Genomic DNA, 26,019 nt, shown 5'->3' with positions numbered 1-26,019 from the left:
GTTGTTGTTGTTACAGAGGCCCCGTAAAAATTTCTAAGTCAGATTTGCCGCAGCCAAGCTGTGGCTTGGGAGACTCTGAGTTAAACTTCAGGGACCATGTGGCTAAGTAGTGTGGTGCTGAGAGGTGAAAGCACTCACTTCATTTCTCTTCATTATGGCCTGCTGACGAAAACCAAATGGGAAGCTGGAAGCGGCAGAAAGCCAGAGCGCGTGGTGCCCAATTAAGGGCCTGAGCGGGGGAACGGGGCATGGCATTGCCAGAGCATAAACAGCGGTGCTAATCTGTGCCATGTCTGCCTTATGAATGACCCGGCACTTCATCATTCGTGGGTGGGCACTGGAGTGTGGGGAAAGGCCTATAAAAGGCCTGAGAGAGGATGAGGACCGTCTAATCCTGAGAATACATTTGCAGCACTGCCCCTAGCGAGAAACTGGTGGGGACCCGTCACAGTTCAGCGGAACATAAGGACTGGAATAACAATAAAGAAAAATAAATAAATAATCCCTATTCTATAAAAATCAAGGTTGTGGTGAGGCATTTATCGTGGAAGTGAATTGGGACCATTTTTGGAGGATTTAAAAGCAAAAACGTAAAGCTTTAAATGCAATTACATAAATTGTTCTTGTTAAAACATTCTGTTAGAACTGTGAAGTTGTTATCATCATTTTCAGGGTTACTATCGTTAACAAAAACTATTATAACATTTTAGTTAAATGAAATCCGTTTTGAATGAATTAAAACAAAGACTAATAAAAATGTCAAAAGCATATAACAAAGTAAAAAAAAAAAATTTAAAATGTTACTTAAAAAGCTTATTCAAAATTAATCAATAAAAACTAGATATTAAAACAACACTGGCCATTTTTAAGATCAGTTTAGGTGTTACATTGTCAAGGCACATTTGGATAAAATGAAATAAAATGAAACAATATTTTACACAGAATTTTTTTTTTTTGTACTAAAATCATGTAAACACAATGTCTTGTGGAAATATTTCTGAGTATTTCATTGTTTATGGATTGGCCCTGTTTTCTTCCACTGTAAATGCCAATTGTATTTTTTGTAGTAATCTTAACGTAATGCCAGAATTGCTTTCAATTGAGTTTAACTAGCACTGAAGTCGAAATATTCCTTTAACTGTGAGATTGTTTGGAATGATAAAATCCATTGATATGGAAGGAAAATGTTCCTCTACATTCAAAGAAAGCTTTCCGAAGGAGATTGAGTCATGCACATTGGGTTCACATCACATTTGTCAGTCTTGTTCAGTTTTTCCACACGAATAACATTTTCTTATTATGCAAATCTTTCCCTCTATTTGTTTACATGAATGCGGTATGTAACACTGTGCGAGGTGATTGATACTAGAAAAGCTTGGCTGGAGAAGAACAATCAGTTTAGTCTGTGTCTTCAAAAGAGCCGATGCATGCATTATCTCAACATCATAGAATACTCAGTCCGGCATGCAATTTGTAAAGTGCTTTCATCCAATGAGGAAAATAAGTCTGTCTGCAGGTCTAGACACAAGGTGATTGATCGAGTCAGATAATTTCGCAATCATGTCATGGTGTTCCCGCGGATTCAGGGTTTTCTCTTCCTACATCGGCTCATCAACCTCCTGTCATTTTAAACAAAGCAGAATGTTCCTGGTTTCATTTTCTTGCCGTCAATAAAAGCCCGGTAAGTAATTAGTCCCACTTTTGGGCTTTTCTTACTTATCTGGAAGGAATGTGGTAGAACTTGCTTCACATGTTTGACTTTACTGATAAGGTGGCTCCAGCAATACTGTCCACACAGCAACCCTGGCCAAATCAGTTGTGCCCCTTGTATTGTACCCATTTATTCAAACACAGAGATGTCATGCTTTGCTCTTGATAAAAAGGTAGGCAAGATGCTTCATTATCCTTTGCATAGCCACACTGTCTTCTATTATAATTTACAGGCTCCGTCATAACCCTGCGAACCCTTCATTGGACTCGGTCTGTGAAGCATAATGCCTCTGCTCTGCTGTGATATGATTTTCAACCTAAACAAATGCTGTCATGGCACAAATCAAGCCAGCAGACACGAAATGCTACAGACAAAGAGAAAGACAGCTTGCTCACAGTTCAGGCCAAAATTGAGCCAAAGCAGGACCTGCTGATCAAATGATGCTACAAGAATGAATTCATACAGTTGTTAAAATCACATTGTGATGCTACATGCCTGTGCTGTGGTCTGAATTATAAAGAGAACTGTCAAATACTGATGTTTTAAAAATGCATCATTTGACAACTGACAAATTATACTTCTTTGTAGCAAATGCATCATGCCCCCTTTTAGTTATTGCACTATTCCCTATACAATGTAACAGTACAATATCAGTTGTCGATGCATATTAAGTACATATCGGCCGGTACTGTTATTTAAATATGCATGCTCATTTTTGCCCATTTATCTTGCCCAGATTTTTTAAATCTTGCATATCATGAGCAAATCATTCCCCCTTTTTGGTGTGTTTTCTATCTGTTTTTCTATCTGTCTGTCTGTCTGTCTATCTATCTATCCATCCATCCATCCACCTAACTATATATCTAAAAACAAACCCTTCTATCTATCTATCCATCCATCCATCCATCCATCCATCCATCCATCCATCCATCCATCTTCATTATAGATCTGAAACAAAACTCTGTCTTCACTGAGCCACCACTGATGAGAGAGAGAGAGAGAGAGAGAGAGAGAGAGAGAGATTTCATTTGATCTAAGAGGATCCTATTTGATAACAATTCCTAATTGATCCCACTGGGATATTTCAGGATTGATCAAATATTATGACAGATATCCTATTAGCCTCCCTGTAGGATCTTTTGATTATAAAATGACCACAGGTACAGTCTCCCTGGAGTGAATTGCAAGTGAATTGCTCAAGCGTACAATATAGTGATAGCAATATGAATCTAGTCCAGATGTTTAACTACAAATTTGTATACCTCTAAAACACTATGACAAATAAAGCAGTATATACAGTACATACTACAAAATGCATCAACTATATACAATCCATGGCAGGAGATATGTGAACATCCACTTCTAATTACTGGCTTTGGCTATTTCAGCTACACTGATGACTAACAGGTGCATAAAATCAAGTATAGAGCCAAAGATTTTTTACTAAAATGAAGTATGTTTTCTGTTCCAGCATGACAGTGTCCCTGTGCACAAGGCAATGTCCATTAAGGTGTAGAAGAACTTGACATGACCCACTAAAGACTTTTGGGATGAATTGGTATGCAGACTCTTCATCCCCTTTGCATGATTTCTTGCTTACAGTAATACATCTAATTATTCACTTCGGATACATAGGGAATATGCTGTTCCCAAGAGCAGATCTAAAAGACATTAAAGGGATAGATAGTTCACCCAAAAATGATGGCCATAGGATTTCTATGGAGTCAGTTCAAGGCAACATATATTCACAAAAGAATTGAAGTATTGCAAAAGAAAATAAAGTTTTGCAAACAAAAATGAAAGCATTGAGAAAAAATAAATGTGCTTTTTGCAAACAAAAATAAAGAATTGAAAATGAAGTACTGTGGATGCCTCTGGAAAATTAATTTTTTCTTTACTAATTCATGACTGGTGTTTTGCTTCGCTTACGTCCTACATCATCCACTGAATGCTACTCTCTTGTGAGTAAATCATGGGGTAATTTTCATTTTTGGGTGAAGTATCCCTTTAAATTCCTTTGTATTCTTCTTCCTTTTTAAACATCATTGTTTGCTGATTAATTATTAACACACAGGTATGATTGCTTGATAATATTATGATTATTTCTTTTATGTTGACTGATACATTTCAAGATTCTTTTTGAATAATTTTTGTCAAAGCCTCTGAACTGTAAGCATGCAAAATAGTGCCTGGACTCTCTGAAACTTGCGTCTGAAGGAAAACTTACCTAGAAGCTGTAATAGCAGCAAACAGAGGACAAAATTAATGCCTGTGGTATTGAAATTAAATATAAAATTGTCCACACATTTTCAGCTTCTCTACAAAGCTTGCAGGGTAAATGTTCTTGAATAAGGACCAAGTCACACTGTGCTTGAGTTTAATCTTCAACAGCCAGTGAGATCTAAGATTCAAAGGCAGGAGGCTCTCTGGGAAATACTCTGATCGTTCATCTGTGAAATTGCCACAAATATACAAGAAATGTCGGTTTTTCTTAATCTTAGAATGTTAATTTCAAAGAAATTCTCCACTCTTAGATTGCAGCGCTACCATTCTGAGAACTCCTTACTCAGCACACTTACATAAACAGATAAAAAAGGGAAAATTAAAAAAGTAACATCAGCATCATTCAGATTTAGATACCACAGAAAAGCTGCAACACAGCCAAGTACAAATGAGAGAAAAACACAAATACACTTACATGCACAAACAACAAAAAGGCCATGAACAAATGTATAAATCAGCTAAATATGGCTTGCAGAAAACCTCAAAAACAGTAAATGCAGGGTGAGAGAGAAGCCATAATTAGATCCACGTAATGATTTTCCTCAGTCGTTTGGAGTTTTCCTTCTTTTTATTTCTATTAACCCAGAGCAACGTTCTCTGCACACCCACTTAAACAGGAGGTCAGTGGGGAGCTCGGGCTTGGCCCGGCCTCATCAGTGGGAAAGAGCTTCTCTCAGCTTAATACCACTGGAGACACTGATCGGGAGCTTGGAGAAATACACTCGGCAGGCAGCTAATAGCATAGTGGGAAAACCCTTTCGGAAAATGCTACCGAGATGCGACGCTGATTGTTTGCACAAATGGGATTGCACCTACTAATTATGGTAACAGAGTACACATAACGGCTGACGTATGGACAAACTGTTGTGGTGAGCTGGCATGGACGATAGACAGAGGTTGTGAGGTTCCAGGACCAAGCCAAGACTGTGCAACCCTTCTGGTGGTAGAAATTGTATAGGCCTCATGCCTAATGTGATGATCAGTGTAAGTGGGAATCTTACAAAACCTGTCAAGAACACGTCAAAGTCATATCAAAAACCAAAATAAATAAATAGTTTCAAGAAAATTAAGCGTATTTTAAATATCAACAGGATGCATTGTGAAGTAATCATTTATTATCATAAAAATACAATATATCTGCCATATCAGTTTTAAACTATGCTTGTTTAAAATAATAAAATTAAATAAAATAAAGTTAAATTACATTGATATCTATCTTCTGTTATTTTCTGTTACTATAATTAATATTACATCTGTTTCAAAATGCAACATCGAATATCACACAAAAAGCAGGTGGTCAATTAATCACCTATAACAAATAAAATGTAAATATATATATATATATATATATATATATATATATATATATATATATATATAATTAAAGAAAATAATGAAAATTAGAGTAATTTTTAATTTCAAAATGCAACAATGGATATAAAAAAAGCAGGTGGTCAGTAAATCACCTAAATAAAAAAAACAAAAGAAAAATAAAAGAAAGAAAAATGAAAGAAAAAAATGAATAAATAAGCTTATATTTAATATTTTGAAATACAACTTTTTTTTTTTTATATGATTTTGGAGTAAACTGGGACATGGCCTTGACAGGTTTTCCATTTAGGAGCAGCAGACTGTAATGTCAACACATAAGGATAGTGTTCCACTGCAACCAAAGGTTATGTTATCAAGTCAAAGCGTGACGGATACACTGCTAATTTGCTTGAATGATACTGCTATCCCTTCCATGGCGTGTATCAGACTGCAGTATTCAGACAAATGCTAATCTAATCATTGTGGGGCTCCAAACACAGCTGGGTATCTGCAGAAGTACAGATAACAACTATTCTAAACATGAAAGCCTGTGACTATTCCAGGCACTGAACTTAAAGGCATTATGTCTGCTTGTAAAACACTGCAGTGCAACACCAAGAACGAGACTGTCTGCATTGGACTGTAGAGTACATCTAAAACTGGCACTGACATGCTCAGAGAAGAAGACCTTTCCCCTGTGGACCTCCACTGATCCAGTATAAATGAACAGAGACTGTGTGGGCTATAGATCTGAAGGGAAGACTTCTATAGCAGCAGGCCCAGTGGACTACTTCTCTCACAGCAGCACTGTGTAAGCCAGTCCCTTCGCTCCCTCTGGTTGAAATCCCTTTAAATGCATAGGAATAATGAATAGAGAGACTGATTAAAAACTATAAAAAGTCTATAAAAAGTTCTATGACCAAGCATGTATCTGTATCTCTCACAGTCATCCAAAATGAATTTTTACTTAACCTTACATTATTTTAAAGCAGTAGGATGCTGTGTTTGGCCATGTGACATGTAAGAACCAATGGTGTTTGGTGTCACTAACAACAAATAGGAAATTTTAGTCACAGAAGTTTCCACACACAAAACTGCTGCATGTCTTCAGAAGACTTCAGGGAAAAAGCATTTATAATGGTAGTTTTGTGGGGCTTTTTGAGCCTCAAATTATGAGAAATGACAGTAACATTATTCACAATGTTTCCTTTAATGTTTTGTATGGATTTGGAACAACATGCTTGAGTAAATGATTAATTTTCATTATGTGTGCACTATGCCTTCAAGAACAGTAAAGTTTGAGACTGGAAAAGCTAAGCAGACATGCCAGTGGGGAAGACGGCACACGCTGTGAGACAAAGCATGAGCAATGAGTTTGATCCATTGATAGTCTGTCTAATTTCTCTGTGGGTAAACAATTAAGAAAGCTACATGTGTTTTTACATATTCAAACTAAGATTGGAAAGAAAGGCTTTTTAAAGGGATAGTTCACCCAAAAGTGCAAATTCTCCCATTATTTACTCTACCTCAAGGAGATATTTTAAAGAAATGTTGGCAATTAAACAGTTGACCGTAGCTATTGACTCCCATAGTACAGAAAATAATAATAAAAAATACTATGGAAGTCAATGGCTACTATCAACTGTTTGGTTGCCAAAATTCTTGAAAATATCTTCTTTTGTGCTCAACAGAATAAAGAAACTCATACGGGTTTGAATCAACTTGAGGGTGAGTAAATTTTAATTTTTGGGTAAACCCTTTAAAGAAAGTATGGTAATAAGTGAGTAGAAAGAAAGAACTGTTTAAATGCATGTCTGACAGCAAACTATTCCAAATCCAGAAGTGCTGATGAATGGGATCATGTTCTAAAAAGCACTTATGTATAAGCATGCTTGATCACTATGGATGCCATATCATATCCATACACAGAAGTTTTTGGGACTGGCTTAGTCTCTGTTCTTCATGACTGCTCTATAGCTAATAGTCTGTGGTAAAAAAAATAAAATAAAAAAAAAATAAAAGCTGTCAGAACAAGGATTAAACCCACAGTATTTTTTAACAATGACCCTTGAGTCTCGCGCTGCCAAAATAATTACAAGCACTTTCTCTTATAACTTAACCTGAGCATTTGTGGTGTGAAACAAAGCCTTCTTTCTGTATTCCAATATGCACAGACAAAACACATCCAAATAAACATGCATATTCACAAACAGAGGTTGACAGCGACAGTACTGGCTGACATCTATAACAGGTATACAATGAACAGGAAGAGAGAATTGTGCATATATGTATACTTCTGATAACTTATGTATGTATTTGTTTGTTTGTTTGAATTCAAGTATGGCCTAAATTAATCTAAAGTAATTAAAACATTATACTGCTTTTGTTGTTATAATGATCCAGTAATTAATTTTATTTCTTTCTTTTTTGCTTATTTCATATATCGCTATGTCTCAGAACATATTTAATTAATATTATAGACTAGAGAAATATACTCTATATATTACCACAAAAATCTTACTGTTAGTAAGATACATATGATCTGTGTAGAATTTTCCAATTGCTGGCAAGATTTTTTGCATCAATAACCACCGCAACGACATTATTACCCAAATAATAGATGGTGGTAGAGTAGGATGGTGGGTTTGCATCTTTTTTAAATATATGCCGAGAGACCAGCCAACTGTGACCTCCAATAGATTTCAAGGAACCAGTCTATTTCATAATTTCCAATTAAATTTATGTAACTCCTTTCATTACAGCTGCTTTTCCTCTATCAATTTACAACACGGTAATATAAATGTCTGTCATTCATCAATGTGTTTCCTATAATCTTACTGGAATACCATCAACAAGATGTCTCATACTATATTCCTGGACTACTGTAGCATGAAGCTCATTTGTCTATACGACAGTCAGGAAATGCCTGGCCTCAAGTAACCGATGCAGACATCTTTAAGCTGAACTATGGCTACTTGATTGATGCGAGCACATATATATCCAGGCCTCAGGCAAATTATGATATTTTGGCAGTGTATAGTTGTAAAATGCCACAGGACGTTAAAATAAAGACTAAAATCAAAGGAAAAGGGAGGGAGTGAAGAGAGTGAGGAATGCCATCGAAAACCTTGGAATATGTGGAATATCCCACTTGCTCTGACAGAGCCGTGAGTCAGATCTAGTCATGCTGCCACACAGCAGCTATTCGTTCATGAAGTGCTTTTTAATGAGAGCCTTGTGAGTGCGGATTTCACTCTGATTATGGCCTTGGAAGGCAGCCTGAATTTTGTAAACCATGTTTAAGTTCGCTAGCGAGAACCGAAGCCAGTTTTGAAGAACGTTGGTGCATCCAGGTTTGAGAGAGGACCCGGTTTTCCCAGTTCAGCTGGACATCTGTGCAACAGAGTCCACACCAAACCAGACCAGTTCATCTGGGGTCAGTCTCGCACTCAGACACAAGACCACTCTAACAAACCAGCCGTGCTGGAAAAGCTTGCACATAATCATCTTCAAACCCACACTATTTTATTTAGCAGCACACTGGAGTGATTACACGAAACTTTCCCAAAGAACAAAGCATTGCGTAACATTCGCTTTTTCACAACTTCTTTTCCTTTCACTCTTTCTTCACTGTTTCCCAGCCTTGGAGGAGGCACAAGATTTAGAGACCTTGTTGCAAGGCACTGTGGGATGGCTAATCTGGGATGTGCCGTATGGAGGATTACACGGAAACAGGGGAAGCGCTAAGCTGAAGATGGGAAAAGAGGGATGGAGAGCTTCCTTTCATTTGTTTCTTGGAAAAGATCCGCACGAGGTCGCAGCAGCTGTGGAGAAGAGCTGCGACGAAAAAAGACAAAGAGGGGGCAGGAAATGGATCAGAAACGCAGCTGAATCCCAACAACCCACTGACACATGTGACAAAGCAGCCATACATGCTGTTAGTCAGGATCCAGTGTCCCGAAGAGCTTCTCCACATGCAAGCGAAGAGAGAGAGATGGACGTGGCAGAACCATCAAGATGTCAAAATGTGCCAGTCTGCAGAGGCTGGATGAAAAACTCCAGGGCGCAAGAAACAGAAGTTAAAACCAGGTATTTTAGGGCTAATGCTTTTGCCTGTGACTTAACCCAACCTGACCTGACTGGTACGGTCAAATTTAAGGACCCAAACCACATAAACATTAGACCCTTTTTTGTCTGCAAAGAGAGGTGGCTAATGTCAAAGGTTAATGTTGCTAATAGCCCTCATTTACTCATAATACATTCTGAGGAAGTGGAGGCTCATTGTGTGTGTTAGAAGTTTGAACAGACAACAATTCAGCCTGTAAATGAGGCCCTGTGACTTAACCCAACCTGACCTGACTGGTACGGTCAAATTTAAGGACCCAAACCCAAAATAGCTCAACATCTTTTATTTCCTCCTTGAGCAAATGGATCCAGAAGAATGGATTCTTATAGCCATAAAGGTTGAAATAGTGTATGTGAATATAAAATGAACACATAAAATACTTATTGCTGCAAATCAAAATTATCATATTTATAAGAAAAGTGCACTTCCTCCACATAGTTGTAATTACAGCTGTGACATTTCTTTTAGCTCACAGTTGGTGGTATCAATTAAAGAATGACAGAAGCAAATTGATAATTCAATTAGCTGTGAATGGTTGCAATTTAAGTGGTAACTGACTGAAACCAACCCAAATCTGGATTGAAACAGCAAAAGCTAGCTATTAGCATCTCCATTTATCTCAATGACACTGATCTCCCGTCTGGCTCGAGTTGGGCAGACCTCCCATGTGTGTATGTTAGCCGTCTTTTGCTAATGTACAGAGAGAGAACAAACAAAAGAAAGAAAGTGTCTGAAAAAGATGTAAAGAGAGTGGTTTATTTTGCTCCCTCTCATCGGTGAGAGGCCCAATAACATTAGTTCAGGGTGATTTGGGTAATTATTTCAACAGCAGCTGAACGTGCTTGGACAAATAACAGCGGTGCCACCCAATCTCAGAGGTGCTGAGTGAGTAGGTCTCGTGCAACCAAAGCAGCATTAACCTTCTCACCCGGTCTACAATGTGATCAAATGATCAAGAGGCATCAGTGACTGCAGGCGTCCACTGCGATACACTGCACTACAGTAAACAGGAATGTTTTATGTACGCTTTTCAGCATGGGAATATAATGAGAGGATTTAAAGTAGCTTCTGACTCAGCATTTTCTCCCATGAATAAATAAATGGAACAGAGCATTTTCTGACAGCATTTGAACTGAATCTAGTGTTGTGGTTGACAGTGATGGACAAGTGTGGTAGTTACGGAGGAAAATAGAAAGGAACGGTTGTTAAAAATTGGCTAGTGTACTCATTCCTTCGAGGTTAGTGGGTAGAGGAAGAAATTAAGTAAGAATGGACTGTGATAGGAATACAGATATTGGCACAGACAGTGCATCTTCATATTTGATATAAAATAACTTGCACATGCGTTTACTGGGAATTGAACCCATGACCTTTGTATTGCAAGTGCAATGCTCTACCTGTTTATATACAATAGACAAATCATCTTTCAGTGTTGTTGTCTTGACCAGATCATTCAATTCTGGATCAAGACCAAGACAATAATAGGGTTGAGTCAAAATCAAAGCAGAGACCAGAAGAGGGTCAGGTCAAAACCAAGACGAGTAGAGCACCTAGTCTGAGTCAAGTAGAGGGTCGAGTCCGAGCCTTGACCGGGTCCACATTCTTTCAAGTCCTTGGCAAGACCAAGACAATGAAAATGTGATCTTGGGCTCGAACTCAAATAAGCTGGTTTTGACTACAACACTGACATGTTTAGTTCCTTTACAAGACTTTAAAAGACCAAGAGCAAAAACTTTACTTCTACTTTTCCTCCTCCTTTGGTTTCGCAAGCATTTTCTCTTGGGATATCGTCCAAACATAATGAGTAATAACTGAATTAGTTTTTCCCCAAAAGTGGTTTTAAGACATCAAGGTGATTTGACGGTAAGAGGTCATAAATCATTGATTGTGGGTGTGCTGGTCTTGTACCGAGTGGATTGTTGAACTGTCATTATCCATCATTAGACTAATGCAGTCAGGCGCTAAGCCCTTGTCAGACCTCGAGTCAGTTCCTGCAGACCTCGTCTGCTGTCTGTGGGAGAACAGTCATTTAACATGTACTGGCTGATCTTCATTAGCCATGAGATTGTCCAAACATGGCACAAACCTCACCACCCACATATCTCAACACACAAACTCAAAGATTTTAATGTCCATATGTGAATGCCGAACTGGCATTCCTGTAACATAAGACAAAAATCTGCTTTTTTACACATCAGATGTCTTTCAGATGTGTTTGAAGCTGTATTTCAAGACTGCAAAAACAGTGGCTGAACATTTAAAATAATTGTATATAAAAATAATTGCATATTAATAATGTAATATTAATTATTAATACGAAATATTTTTTTACATAAATGGCAGTTTTATTACAATAAGAATGACTGGCCCTTGACAGAACAGGACATTAATAATAAACTAATTGTAAATGCCAAATGAAAAGAAAATATATTACAAATTGAATGTGTTAGCATAAAGAAGATCAAATGTTAAGTATGACATTGAGGGAAAGGGTATTAACTTGATTGAAAATTTATGGGTGCTTCTCAGAGATAAGCCTGGAAGCCATAAAGATATTATCATACAATAACTGTTTCATCAACCAGCCAGCAGGACTTAATGCATTTGAAGCACGTCGTGAAATCCAGACAAACCAAATCCAAACAGAGCACACATGAATAAAACACATAAACACATAAACATTCACATTCACACATAGAGGGGCTTTATATTCTGTGCAAAATTAATGTGATGCTTCATGGATTAAGGTCGCTCGGCTGCTGCATGTATCACATACTCATCCTAAATATCTTAATAAAACACAATCAATTGCAGAATGCATTGCATTTATAACTGCAAGGGTTGATCATGAATATAATAATTTGCCACATTCTAAGCAATTAAAAAAAATATTTACATATATTTACTTCAAAAATACGTATTTATTTATTTATTTAAACTGTTATTATTTTTTAATTCATTATTGTCATTATTTCCCAAATAAAGCATCATATGCATCCAGAGCTTGGATCTTCGTATCTATGCCTGATATTACCCTTCAGGTCTCTTACCTGCTTGGCTGAGACGTCTTTCTTTGAGGGCATGCTCGGGCTAGAAGTGGGGGTCACTGGGGCACTGCGACTGCCCCCTTTGAACAACGATCGTACTGTCTCCAACCACCTCATCTTGGAGAGGAACTCAGATTTCCAAGAAGTCTGGACTTCTCAAAGTTAGAGTAGGCCTGAAGAGCTTGAAAGAGCATCCTCTGAAAAAGTCCTGCTAGATGAGTCCAAAGGTATAGATGGAGAAGAGGCCAGATTACAGAGTGGATTGGTTATGATCTCCTTTACAGGTCCTATCATTCTCTGATCCCCCTCCTGCCTTCACTCCACCAGCCACCAGCAGAGTGACACACAATCATTTTAATGCTTTTTCTCCTGCCACCATCTGTGGCATTCCCTTTCGCTCCCTCTCAATTCCTGTCTCTGTCTCTCTCCCTCTCTGCCACCCCCTCCCCCCATTTCTTGCCCTTCCAAAGACCCTATCTTTCCTCTCAGCCTCTGACTGAGCACAGTCCCCTGGGGTGTCCCATGTCGTAATTGAGATCATTGAGTTGATTCAGTGGAATTTCGCCTGGTGCTCAAATTCCTGAACACAGACTAAGCCTTAAAAAAAATACAATCACACTGTATGCACTAGGTAGCTTAGTGTTAGCATAACAAAGCATCGGAGGCAGGCACTGTAGATGGTCTCTTTGAACCAGACAGACTGGAAGTAGCGGCTTAGAGTGTACTGGACAGAATGAACAATGCTAAGCCGCAGATATGGGCAGTCATTAGTGTGCTAGACCCCCAACTGTTTCTGACACAGCCAGATCATTAGCTTTTCAGTGGCTAACAAATATCCCAACATGCTGTCTGTTATTCCAGGCATGTGTGCTTTTGTTTTTAAATATCTTCAAATAATTATTGAGAGACAAATCTAAGAGTACAAAAGGAAGTTAGGATATAGTTACGGTTCAGCTAAAAATTACAGCTCAGTTACATTTGTCCATACAGTGACAGTCAATGGGGTCCAATGTTTTGGAACCCTTCAACTTTAATTGTATGTATTTCATATCATTCATCACTTACATTTATCAGACGCTTTTATCCAAAGAGACTTACAGTGCATTCAGGCTAACATTTGTTTTTTTTTTACCTAACATGTGTTCCACAACCTTTTGTGCTGCTAATGCAATGCTCTACCACTGAGCCACAGGAACAGCTGTATTTAAAACAGCTGGAACATCTTCTGTGTTAAGCAGAAGAAAGAACGTCATACAGGTCTTACATGACATGAGGGTGAGTAAATGATGAAAGCTTTTCTAACCCTTAAACTGGCTCTAAAGAGTAGCACTGTATGCATGGATACACTCAGTCTCAGCGGTAAGTGTCTGATCTTCAATTAAATGCTGTCCTGGAGCATCTTGTCAAACTCTCTTATGCTCTACGTGCCTTAAAAGTGTCTTTGTGCAGACATGAAGAGTGCTTCAGAATGCTTTTGTCTGCTGTTTCTCTCTCTCTCTCTCTCTCTCTCTCTCTCTCTCTCTCTCTCTCTCTCTCTCTCTCTCTATATATATATATATATATATATATATATATATATATATATAGACAGAGAATAACATGTTGCTAAACTAATGAGCTTACAATGCAATATTCCAATATTTTATTTTGAAGGGATATGTTTTGGTACTGAATGATGCAATTTTTTCTTGACTCATTCACAATGTTGTATGTTTTCCTTTTTTTTTTTCCACTAAGATTTTGGTTTTTCCACTAAGATTGTCTGATTCTGGATAGCCTTTGTATTGAGAGGCCTCTATGATGCCTTAAATGTTGTCTATGCTAAAACAGGTATCTTAGAAGCCAGGATAATTCTGCAGTGTACCTTTTGTAATAGCCTTTGTATTGAGAGGACTCTATGATGCCTTAAATGTTGTCTATGCAGGCAGCTTGCTAGGTTTTCGAACAGAATTACTATGACCTTCTAATAAAGTAAAAACTGGAAAATATGTATAGGGATATATCTATCAAATATATTTAAAGAAAAAAAAACATGGTCATAATCTACATTTCAGTTACAGCTTAAAGTGCATATCTGAAACATCCTGTTTTCAGTATGCGTGTCATAACGTTAATAATTCGGCATTAAGAGGTGCATGTTAGACAGGGCCAGACATGCAGGCTGCACCATCTGTGGCCCACGGCTCCGGCCCTACCGTCTGCGGAGAGCTGGATACTACAAAGCAGAAATCATATGGAAAGCTTTGGCTTAACTTGGTAATCTCTTTCATATACCACCACGACTTCACACTGAGAATGACGGTGCCAAACCGCATTTTACTTTTGCTTTTGGAAGGATGAACGTGAGAACAGGGAGTGATATATTTTATGAGGCAAATAAGATGTGTCAAAATGTGGTTATTCACCAAAGAACAGAACAAATCTTACAGGAGAGATGCAAATCATCTCCTCATCTTTGTCTCTGTGGGTTTACTTCTCATTTCTCATTATGCTGCACGTTTAGCATCTAACCGTTGCAGACCGGTCACGGGGGATATGCATTTGTCATACGTAATGTGTTTTGTGTTTACATGCCAGCACGTAATAGACTTGCTCTGTATGTAAAATCATTCAGCTCCAGCCTCGTAACAATCCAATTAAGCTTTAAACGAAGCCAAACAGAACAATATCCCAGTTTAAATGGGCCCAGAGGGAGGGCAAAGAACAATGGATGGAGAAAGTATTCCTCAGCTGCTTCACTGGAATCTGTTTTAGATGTTATTATGAATATAACTCACCCAAAGCCCCTGAAATGAATGGATTTGTTCTTGGCAGATCCAGATCATTCAGCACAGGAAGACCCCATATCTGCTTCATTTGCAGCATCTGCTGAGCTAAAACAACCGAAATAAGCCTGGCACGAGTGTAAAAATAAATCAATTGATTTTCTGGGCGGGCATTGTAGAGTGAGAGGGTGTGTATTAAGACTTCACACGTTGAGTGCTTTAAAACAGATGGTCTGAAGACTGGCTGGAAAAGTGCGCTGTTTCCAAACTGAACTTTCAGCAACGCAATTATGGGCTGAATCAAAAAAAAAAAAAAGAAAAGAAAAAAAAATCAACATATTTAGATGTGTGGTTAGATGAATTTAGAAATATCACAGTGTTTACAAAGCAAAAGACAAGCAGTTGTGCTCCATAAATCTCCCCACAATCTTAAGTGAGATTTTCGGTTATGCTACTTCCAAATTACACCAGAAACATCTGTTGACCAAACAGTGATTTTCGGAAGTTCAATACTATTGACATCATAGAGCAAAATATGCAGTTTTCCCCATTACAGTCACTTCTCTTACAGACTTAAATGTCATAAAAAACAGACTTATTTACTTAAAAGCAGATATATATTTATATCTATATCTATCTATCTATCTATATATATCTATATCTATCTATCTATCTAACTATATATATATATATATATAATATATATATAATATATATATATGATATATTATATAAAACTATTATATTATTATTATTATTATTATTATTATTTTTATTATTAAAAATATATATATAAAACTAAATATGTGCAAAATATGCTGCACAAACTATTAAAGGGGTCATATGACATTGCTAAAAAGAACATTATTTTGTGTATTTGGTGAAATGCAATGTTTTTATGGGTTTAAGGTTAAAAAAACATATTTTCCACATACTGTACATTACTGTTTCTCCTCTATGCCCCGCCTTTCTGAAACGCATCAATTTCAGCGATTTTTTACAAAATCCTCAAGCGCGTGACGGAAATGTTATGCTACTCAACATACTGTGACGCAGAGTCCCAGCGCGACAAGACAAAACCAACAAAACCAATTATAAACAAGCCATTTGTGGCATCCAGTGGGCACATAAGCTGCGTAAACATAAAAAACAATGTCCGCATTTGTGATTGGCGAAACGACAAACAACAAGCACTACTCTAAACTGCAAAAAACTCGTGTTTGAACCAGCAGGGCAAAATCTTTAAATATGTAAATGTACTTACAGGCTGTGAGTCAGATGCGCCAGACTATCCTTGCAAAGTTGGAATTGCCCCACTTATAGAACTGCCTTTGTGCACAACCTTCCCAGGATCAAGACACAGTCCTCCCTAAAATGCGTTGCAAACATCTGAATATTTGGGTTGAACAGTTCTGGAACAGTGTTTAAATACAACTTAACCACTGATTTCTAGTTGTGTACTGTTTTGAAAGGCCAAACAAAGTAGTTTCGCTTTCACAACAAAACACACAGTGTCTCCACAACATGGCAGCGGTGACAAAAATACTACAGCAAGAATCAAAGGTATGCCTTCTTTCTTTGCGTGAACATTTGGGCGGTGTTATGAAAATATTTCCACATCATGACATAGACATGCGGGGACGTGTTGACTCTTAACTTTTATAAAGAATATCTCTTTGGATTTGAGACTTTAGTCTTTGCAACTTTACAGATCTTCTTTATGCACCAAGAGCTAGTAACACTCCAAAGAGAAAGGAAAAATTGAAATTGCGTCATATGACCCCTTTAGGATCAGGGGCCTTGTTAAAAAAAATCCTCAAGTGCTCTTTCTTAACAATGCAATTCTTCAGAAGAATTTGCATAGTGGAAAGTGCTACATCATAGTCAAGAACAGCAGAAGGTTTGGCAAACATTCCCAAATACTATTGTATTATTTCACCATGACTGAGCAGACCAGGTTTCTGATCACCTAATGCTTATCACTGACATGTAAAAGTGGGAGGTAGTGCTGATGCACAAACTTATGGTTCCTTAATCCGGTCCTGAAGAGCCATTCCCCAATAGAGCTTATCTCCAAACCTAATCAAAGATAAAAGCTAGCTAAGCTAATCAAGATCTTCAGAGTTACTAGAAAAATAACATGTAGGTGAGTTTGATCTGTGTTTGAGCTAAACTCTGCAGATCAGTGACCCTCCAGGGCAGGATTAAGGGACCCTGCACAACTAAACCTCTGTGATGTCACAAAGTTACATATGTTTAGAAAGAGTATTTTTTTTTTTTTCCATGGATTCATCAAATTCAAACATTATTGTATGGTTTCATAGTACATTAAGTTATTTTATCTCAAAGGAAAATTTGATTGCTCATGATATGACCCTTTGAAACAAAGACCAGGATGTAGATTATACTGCCAGTACACTCTTTCACAGAAAAATAAACACTATATTCACCTAACCAACCAGGACTATGGTTGCTCCAACAACAGCAAATGGTGGTTAGGCCTTGGCTCATCTCACAAGGGATCGAGCCAGGCTTCCCTCAGCCTCTGCAGACCCCAAGGTAAAGAGGGCCCGGTCTGGGGATGTTGGTTTGGATCCTCTCCTTGCACTTCAGCTATCCCACCGCTGCTTTTCACCACTCACTCTATAGTGAGTGCCTGCCGAGGACGTGGTCTTTCATCCCAGGCCAGGCGGCTAGAAGGAAAATCAATAGGGCTGTAACCATCTCCCCATAAGAAAGCCATTAGCACAAAACCACGCAGCCCAATTCATGTATATGCAGAAAAAAAATAGGGTAATTTCTTTTCAACTGCCGGGGTGAAAATGACAGACTTCTGTAAAAGAAAGAGATTTATGTTATGTATTTTTTATTAAAAACGCTTGACTAAAAATAACTTTTATGGTTAAAAAAAAAATAACTTAATTGCTAAAATTCAAATACCTTTAATAATTAATATGTGGACACAAATATAAGAAAGCTTAACTTATTTGAAAGTGTTATCCCTGCAACTGGAGATGCTTTTGACATAGAAATTACACATTTCACCTTTACAATGGATGCTATTAGTTTAGAAATTTGAGTTATACAATTATATTTTTTCTGTATTGTTAAGAAACAAAACAAAAGAGAAAACAAACAGTATCAGAAATATATGCACCAGCACACACAAAACCTGTCTTGGCACAATTTTAAAGAGAAGTGGGCCTCTAACAACTTTTTGGCATGTGATCAGAGTTAGTAAACAGGTCCTTTTATTGTACTACAGGCCGAGCGTAGCTTGAGCAATCACTGAAAAGATGAAAGTTTTGAGTAATACTTAATATTCAAGATTTTATATTGTAACCATCCTTCAAAACAGAAGAACAAACTAACATTTTTGTCCTACTATTTGAAACAACTTTGAAACACAAAATTGCCTCAGCATCCATTGCCTCAAAAGACTGTTCACCCTCTACAAACTTCAATCCTGTAAATCCTATTAAACACCACACACTCTCAGACATTCCCATACATCAAATGGGCAGTGCTGTTGAGAAGGAAATGTCACAAGTTGCGTCTAGCCCGTGCTTCAGATGGTATATGATAAAAACAGCCACTATGTAATTCCATCTCAGAACCTGGAGTTGATATACGGCTTTTTGAGTCCCGAGTGGCAGGTTGTTTGCAAGAAAAACCAATGCAGATCTGCTTAATTGAATGTCCAACAATGCACGAGACAGGACTTTTGATACCATATGCAGCGCAAACATCGATACCGCAAATTGCAAGGTTACAGATGTGATAAAGAAAATCATAAAGTGAAATGCCTACAGAGCCTTATTGTCTCTCTTATCCTGTGCCAGAGCCTCCCAGAGACTTTCAACAACAATCCACTTTGTGACGACTGCTCATGGACACACACACAGATGTAAACAATTACACAACCAAAGAAAAGCCGACATGACAATTGGAAATGGGCTTGAATTTGTGAGACCAAAGCCTCAGTGTTTGTATTAATTGAGTCCTGCTGTTAATAACTGGTCGGTGACCTCAAATGTGTTTCCAGCCCAGAGTTTCTGGAAGAGCATATCTAATACCTGCTGCTGTGCAGCCGCTCCAAAGAAAATAGAGGCCAGATAAACAACAGAGATCGCTACAGGGATTGCGTCACTCAACGGAACTTTAAGGGCAGAATTCTCCAGTGTCAATGTAAAATGTTAGCTATATTACTGCTAATGATGTCTCAGGAAAAGAAAGAGTCATGACAAAGAACTAGATATAGCTGATTACTTTAAGTCAATTTTATTTATTTATTTATTCATTCATTGTTTGTTTGTGGTGCAAAGAGTAAAAAAAAAAAAAACTAATGTATATAAAAAAAAATACATATAAAAAAATTTAAAAATTTAAATTATTAAGAACAACTATTATTATTATTATTATCACTATAATTCATTAAACACCTTAACAATTACACACAAAATAAAATTAAAGAAAAAATAAAATTAAATGTTTTCTATTTTTCAAAAAACACATTCCTAAGCACAATTACATTTGATGAATCACTGCTTTTTTTAACAAAATTTTGTCTTTTAGATAAAGAAAATCCTAAACTGTTCATAGCACACTTTCAAGCACATTTAAAAGAGCCCCATTCATCTCTTGTAGTCAAACTCTTTTACAACTTGTTGAAAATACTCTACAAAAGAACCCAAAAATAAGCTATGAATGCCTCTCTGTAATCTGAATTTTCAACTCTCATAAGGCTTACAACACTGCCAGATCTAAAAATAAATGGGCAGAGCCTTTTTTTCATATTTTTAAAAAAACAAAACCAAACCTCAGTTACAAAACATGGGCATGGCAGCGGAGCGCAGGGCAGATCTGGGCGCAGCGTAATGTGTTTGTGTGTCTGCAGTAAAGGGCAGGCGTTATCGACAGCATCCATCATAGACAATAACCCATCTGGGTGTAGAAGCTGGGACAGCCTAGAGGGATGGGTGAATGAAAGCAGAAACACGGGCGGATTTGGTATCCCGCACCACAGCTGGTGGAAATAGAGGTCCTGCCAAAACAAACTGCATCAAAACAACACAGTTGCCCTGCTGTAAGTACACAGGAAAAACTTGACAAACTGGCATTTCCCTAAAGCATATTCTCTGCATTTTAAAGATTTCAGCAGACTTCTGCCTATCTAAAGCAATAAAGATTTCTCTTTATCGTAGTTTCTTTGTTGTTGTTGTTTTTACATTTTTAGTGTATTTTTTGCAGCATGACGAAGCTACAAAAAGCATGTCGTTTATGGTAGCTATTTGATCTGTAAGGACATGCTGGTCTTGCTCATGAGCGAGATCTTTCCGTGGCCAGACGGTGGAACCACAAAATCCCACAGGACTTGGCTACAGACATTACACCCACATTAATCACCACATTTCCTGACAATGCAATCAGGTTAGTAAGACAAGTTCCCTGTCTCACGGTTTTTTCCTGCTCGCATGGCAGGTGCAGCTTGGGAAAACTGACACACCGCAGTGTTTGTGCAGTACATCAAAGCCACAAATGTGTGTATGTGTGTGTCCGCTTAAGCATGCGTGAGTGTGCGCACGCCAGGTATTTACTTACGCCCTGCGCTACTGGTGAAGTTTCCCTGAGAAAGTTGCTAATGTGATTTAAATGAGCATGTATGGCACAAACAGCATTTAGGATCAGAGAGTTGTAATAATACCATTCAGAAGCTGAGCAAAGGGTCAGACGATACACCCCAAACCACACGATTTTTACTTAGATTAGTGGACCAGCACTGCTCCAGAATTTCACAAGGCAGAAAAGAAACACAACTCATTTTAGAAGGACTTTCACTCACTTTACAGTAACTGGCAGTAAGCTCCCTGTGTCCTTTCCTTGACCTGCCGGGACCTGTAAGTGTTTTCACATCTTGAAAAAGCACAGAATGCAAGGCCTCACAATGCTGCAGGTGTGCAATCAAAGGTCTATCTATAGGTATCTTACTACTCAATACTACACTCAACATTATTATCTTAGTGTTTTTAATCTGTGTGATTAAGAAACTTACTCTTGCATCACCTTGATATCCTGCTTGAAAAATCCAGTTTTTGGTAGCTGTGTTTTGGAACATGGTACCTGATTTTACCTGTAGCTGGTTATTAGTTGGCCTAAGATTGTATTTAACTGGTCTAAGCTGCATATTAGCTGGTCTAAAATGGCCATTAACTGGTCTAAGAAGGTCATTAGTTGGTCTTAACTTGCCTAAGATGCATAATAACTGGTCTAGATTGGTAATTTTCTAATCTTAACTGGATGTCATCCATAGTAGCTAGTCTAAGTCGGTCCAAGTTGGTCATTTTGGAACACATCAACTGATTTTACCTTAAAGCTGATCATTAGCTGGTCCAAGATGATCTTAAGCTAGACTAAGCTGGTCATTAGATAGTCTAAAATGGTATTACCTGGGTCAAAGTTCTTTGTTAGCTGGTCTTAGATGGACTAAGCTGCATATAGTGACGTAACGTGTAGCCAAGTATGGAGTCCCATACTCGGAATTTGTGCTCTGCATTTAACCCTTCCAAGATCACTTAAATGGTCTAAGATGGTCATCCGTGAACACACCAGAGCAATAAGCATCCATATATTTTTTGCTGTGGTGCCCGGGTTGGGTTACAAATCTGACTCTCTAACCATTAGGCCACGACTTAAATGGTCTAAGATGGTCATTGGCCCATCTAAACTGGTCATTAACTGGTTTAAGATAGTGAATAGATAGTCTAAGCTGTTCTGAGATGGTAATCAGTCAGTTAAGGTCACTGGCTGATCTAAACCAGTTTAAGCTGCTCATTAGCTAATCTACAATCGTCATTAGCTGATCTCACTGTGGCTGACCTAGGCTGTATATTAATTGGTCTAATATGGTCACTAGCTGATCTAAACTGGTAACTGGACTAAGATCAACATTAGCTGGTCTAAGCTGTTCAAAGAAGGTATAAACTGCACATTTACTTGTCTTAGATGGTCAATGGCTAATCTAAACTGGTCAATAACTGGTCTAAGACAGTCATTAGCTATTCTAATCTGGTCCAAGATGGTCATCAACTGGTTAAGATAGTAAACGGTTTTCTAAACACTCTAAAATGTGGTTGTTAATTGATCCAAGCTGTCATTAGCTGACTGACCAGCTACTAAGTTCCAAAATCCATCTTGACCACCTTAAACTGGTATAATCAGCTGGTAGTAGCTCTGCTGCTGGTTAAACACAGATTACCTAATGACAGCCGCGGACTTCTGAAGTTAATGTTCAGTTTCCAAAAAACACAGATACCAGGTTAAGCTGGATATTTAAGCAGGGAAGTACCTAATGAGTCACACGCTGCTGTTAATGCTAACTTCTCAGCTGGGCTAAAAGACAGCTGCCAATCTCTAATGAGCAACCAGAGTGGCCTGCGAGTGGCGCATCTGTTGTGGTTTTGGCATACATGGCAGAAATGGCCACAAAGAAAACTCTCATCCTTTTTAAAAACCATAAAAAGACCGCACTCTGTGCTGGAGAGAAAAACAAAAAAACTGCTGGCTAAACATATTGTTATTGAATGGAAATGTCCGTTTTCTGAGAAGTGTTGAAAAGGCGCCACAGAACTGATGTTTTGTGTGCGAAAGAATCATCACTATTATTAGTCGAGCATGGTTACAAGGCCGCAAAGGTTTCTAGGATGGAGATGAGTCAGCCGAGATATTGAATATGGTATAATATCTTGTCATCTGAGCCCTGTGAGTCATATGTAAATTATGCATGTGCAGTTGAAAACAGCAGGAATATAACTACTCCACTGATCCTGATCCATGGGTCATGCCTACAGCACACTAATGCTATCCATTACGCACTATCAACTCAAGCACAGGACCACACATAATCAGAGAGTACAAATCCAGGTTCATTCTTTCAAGCCATATTATTTTCTTTCTTCCATAAAGTCATATGTGACAAAAAAGGAAAACAATTCAAGCCTTTATTTGCTTAAACTATTTCCTCTCCACCACACAGTATGTCTCCAATGTCATACTTGCACACATTGCTATCTAGCACCAAATTGTGTTTAAATGACAGTGACATCCAGTTTTATTGGTTCTCATGCTCCTTGCAACTGGCTGAGAAGTGATAAAATTGAATGTAATCAATTAAATATAAACATAAATGAAATTTACTTGGATGGTTCACATTCGTAATTTGGAAAATAGCAGTTTGAACATTATTATAAATATTTACTTTTGGGTTTGACCAAAGTTATTTTAGTATTATTTATATGTGATTACAGTTTTTATAACATTTTTATTTTACTATTATTTTTTTATTTAAGTTTTAATTTTAATTGTGCATTTTTTATGTATTTATTTATTTATAATATTAAATATTACTATTTAGGTTTTTGTTTTTCAGTTAGTACTTTCAGGCACTCAACTTTTTACTTTATTTTATATCAGATTTAATTCAATTAACAAAAATATTTTCAAATAACAATCTTGGTTTAAGGATGTAAATGATGAAAGAATTTTCATTATTTGAAAGCAGAAAGCAGACAATAAAATGAAGAAACTGAGAATTGGATCAGGGCATGTTGTAGGCTGAATTCAAACCTGTACCCTTGTGACAACTGCTATAATGTGTCACGAACACATGTACTCCTCACAACGCCACGGCTTTGACCTTCTCTCTTATTCCAAACAATGCTTTCTCCTTCTTTCTTTATTGTTTTCTTCCCCCTCTCTGCCTCATTGTGGAGTGAACTAAATTCCAAAATTGTGTAAAACCATTTCTGTTAAACATCAAAACAAACCAGAGTAAATGAGCTAATAGTGTCTGCCAACAGAAATATGAGAAAATATGAGTGCGTTCATTCCCTCAGTGATGTAGTACAGCAGATCCAAAGAAGTTTGCCTTGCTTTGAGCCCTGTAAGGCTGGCTGCGGTCCCTGCATGCTGTGTTAGCGAACAACAGTTCTGTAGCAATCCTATTCCTTCCCTCACCGTCCCTCCACTCTGCTATAAAGAGATAACATACCACAATCCTGGCAAAACAGCTAATAGTGCTGTAAAACTTTCTCTGCTGACTGGCACCGACTCTCCAGTTCTGCAGGACACATGGAGAATTCCCCTATAATGATAATGCCAGTTTAAGAGTGAATACCACTGCAAACAATGGGATACATTCAGCATGGACAGATACCACACAGATGCTGGTCCAGATTAAACACAGCCTCAACACACAGTGTGGGCGAGGACCTGCACTTTGTCGAAGTCTTTGTGTGCGTGTCTTTGTATTTTACAGCTCTGTAAAGCAGATTCACATCAATGGATGAGAGAAAGAGCCTATAAAAGAAGAACTGGGAGACAGACATGATTGAAGGATGTCCAGCATTTTTACCAGCCCCAAATGCCCCGACTGTGTGGATTATTTCTAAATACCACAATACACATGCATCAAATTTGAGAAAAAACAAACAAACAAACTAAAAAACCTCTGTCCCATTTGAGAGGTAAATAGCAAAAGCAGCTCTGCTGAAAACACCAGCTTGATTTTCTGGTGACCAAAGAAATCTTGCTGGTGAAAGGATTAGTTCACTGAAAAAATTGAAAAATCTGACATAATTTACTCATCCTACCGATTTTCTTCCTTAAATGGAATACAACAACAACAAAAAAAAATTTATGAAGAACAGCCACGCCACATGTATAATAAAATGAAAGTAAATAAAAACTGGGGCTTTCAGGCTTCAAAAAGGAGGCAAAAGCACCATAAAAACATTATAAAAGCAACCCATACAACTTGTGCTCTACATTCAAGACAGTTGAGGTCATATAACTTTATGTTAGGAACAAACCAAAATTTTAGTTGATATTCCCTGATTATCTTCTGATTTGTGAAATATTAACAAGATCATTGAGTTAATAAATTGAACGAGTAAGTAAAAAATATGAATGAATCATTCAGACCTGTTTTGTCAGTTGATTTATTAAAACGATCAGACTCAAGATAAATGTTTGTTCACAAACCAGGCATGGCTACTTATGAAAAACCTAGTAGAGATAAGATTTTCAGTGAACAGCTTAAATTTCGGTCTGTACTTCACAAAGTGCTTCAGAGGAAAAACAGAGTGCAAGTCATCTGTTGCGATTTTATTGTACCTGCTATACTTGTTATATGTTATTTTTGTCATTTAAATTCATTGTAAAGAGCATCCAAAACTCAAAATGCTGGTGAAAATCAATTCTGGCCTTAGCAGGGCACTCCTTTCTCTATTATCAGATCAGTGCTCTCCATATATCTCAGGGTTATGGGTCACAGCAGACAGGCCCTGCAGAATTCAGTACACCAATCACTTTAATCAAACACAATTCCTTTGTCATGCTGTGGCAATTTAAACAATAAGCTTTCATTGAGGATTCAGCACCCAGAGTCATCATGCCTTGACCTGACACGGATAAATAACCTCCCTGGTGTTTGGTTTCACACGCAATTTGCGTGGCATGGTGGCACAGAGTGAGTTATCATCATCTAGAAATAGAAGCATAATTCTCTTTTTCCATGCAGGTGATGATTCAATCAACCACTGCTTGATGTTTTATTCATCAGTCCTCCACAGTTGCCTGAAGATAGAAACGCTGTCAGGATTGTGAAGGGTCAAACTGTGAGGCATTGTGTGGAATTACACAAAACATGAGTGCTACTCTTAAGGTTGGAAAGTATAAAACGCACTCCGCACAATATATATTTTTTGTCTTGTAACTCTG

At 37.7% G+C, this 26,019-nt stretch overlaps 1 protein-coding gene across 3 annotated transcripts in view; it reads right to left on the bottom strand.

Moving 5' to 3' along the window:
- LOC109076864 (neuron navigator 3) overlaps window positions 1-26,019 on the bottom strand; it is a 282,801-nt gene that overhangs the window by 146,042 nt on the left and 110,740 nt on the right. Inside the window, exon 1 of one of the 3 annotated variants that reach the window (XM_042742254.1) lies at window positions 12,482-12,828. The exons of the other annotated variants lie outside the window; for them this stretch is intronic. Coding sequence (XP_042598188.1) covers window positions 12,482-12,595 — 114 coding nt within the window. The 5' untranslated portion in view covers window positions 12,596-12,828. Of the gene's footprint in view, window positions 1-12,481; window positions 12,829-26,019 lie in introns of those variants that run through there. 3 annotated transcript variants of the gene reach the window in all.

This window comes from Cyprinus carpio, chromosome A4 (assembly GCF_018340385.1).
Source record: "Cyprinus carpio isolate SPL01 chromosome A4, ASM1834038v1, whole genome shotgun sequence".
Lineage (NCBI taxonomy): Eukaryota > Metazoa > Chordata > Actinopteri > Cypriniformes > Cyprinidae > Cyprinus > Cyprinus carpio.
Note: the sequence above shows the minus strand (reverse complement) of the source record. Positions and strands in the feature narration are given on the sequence as shown.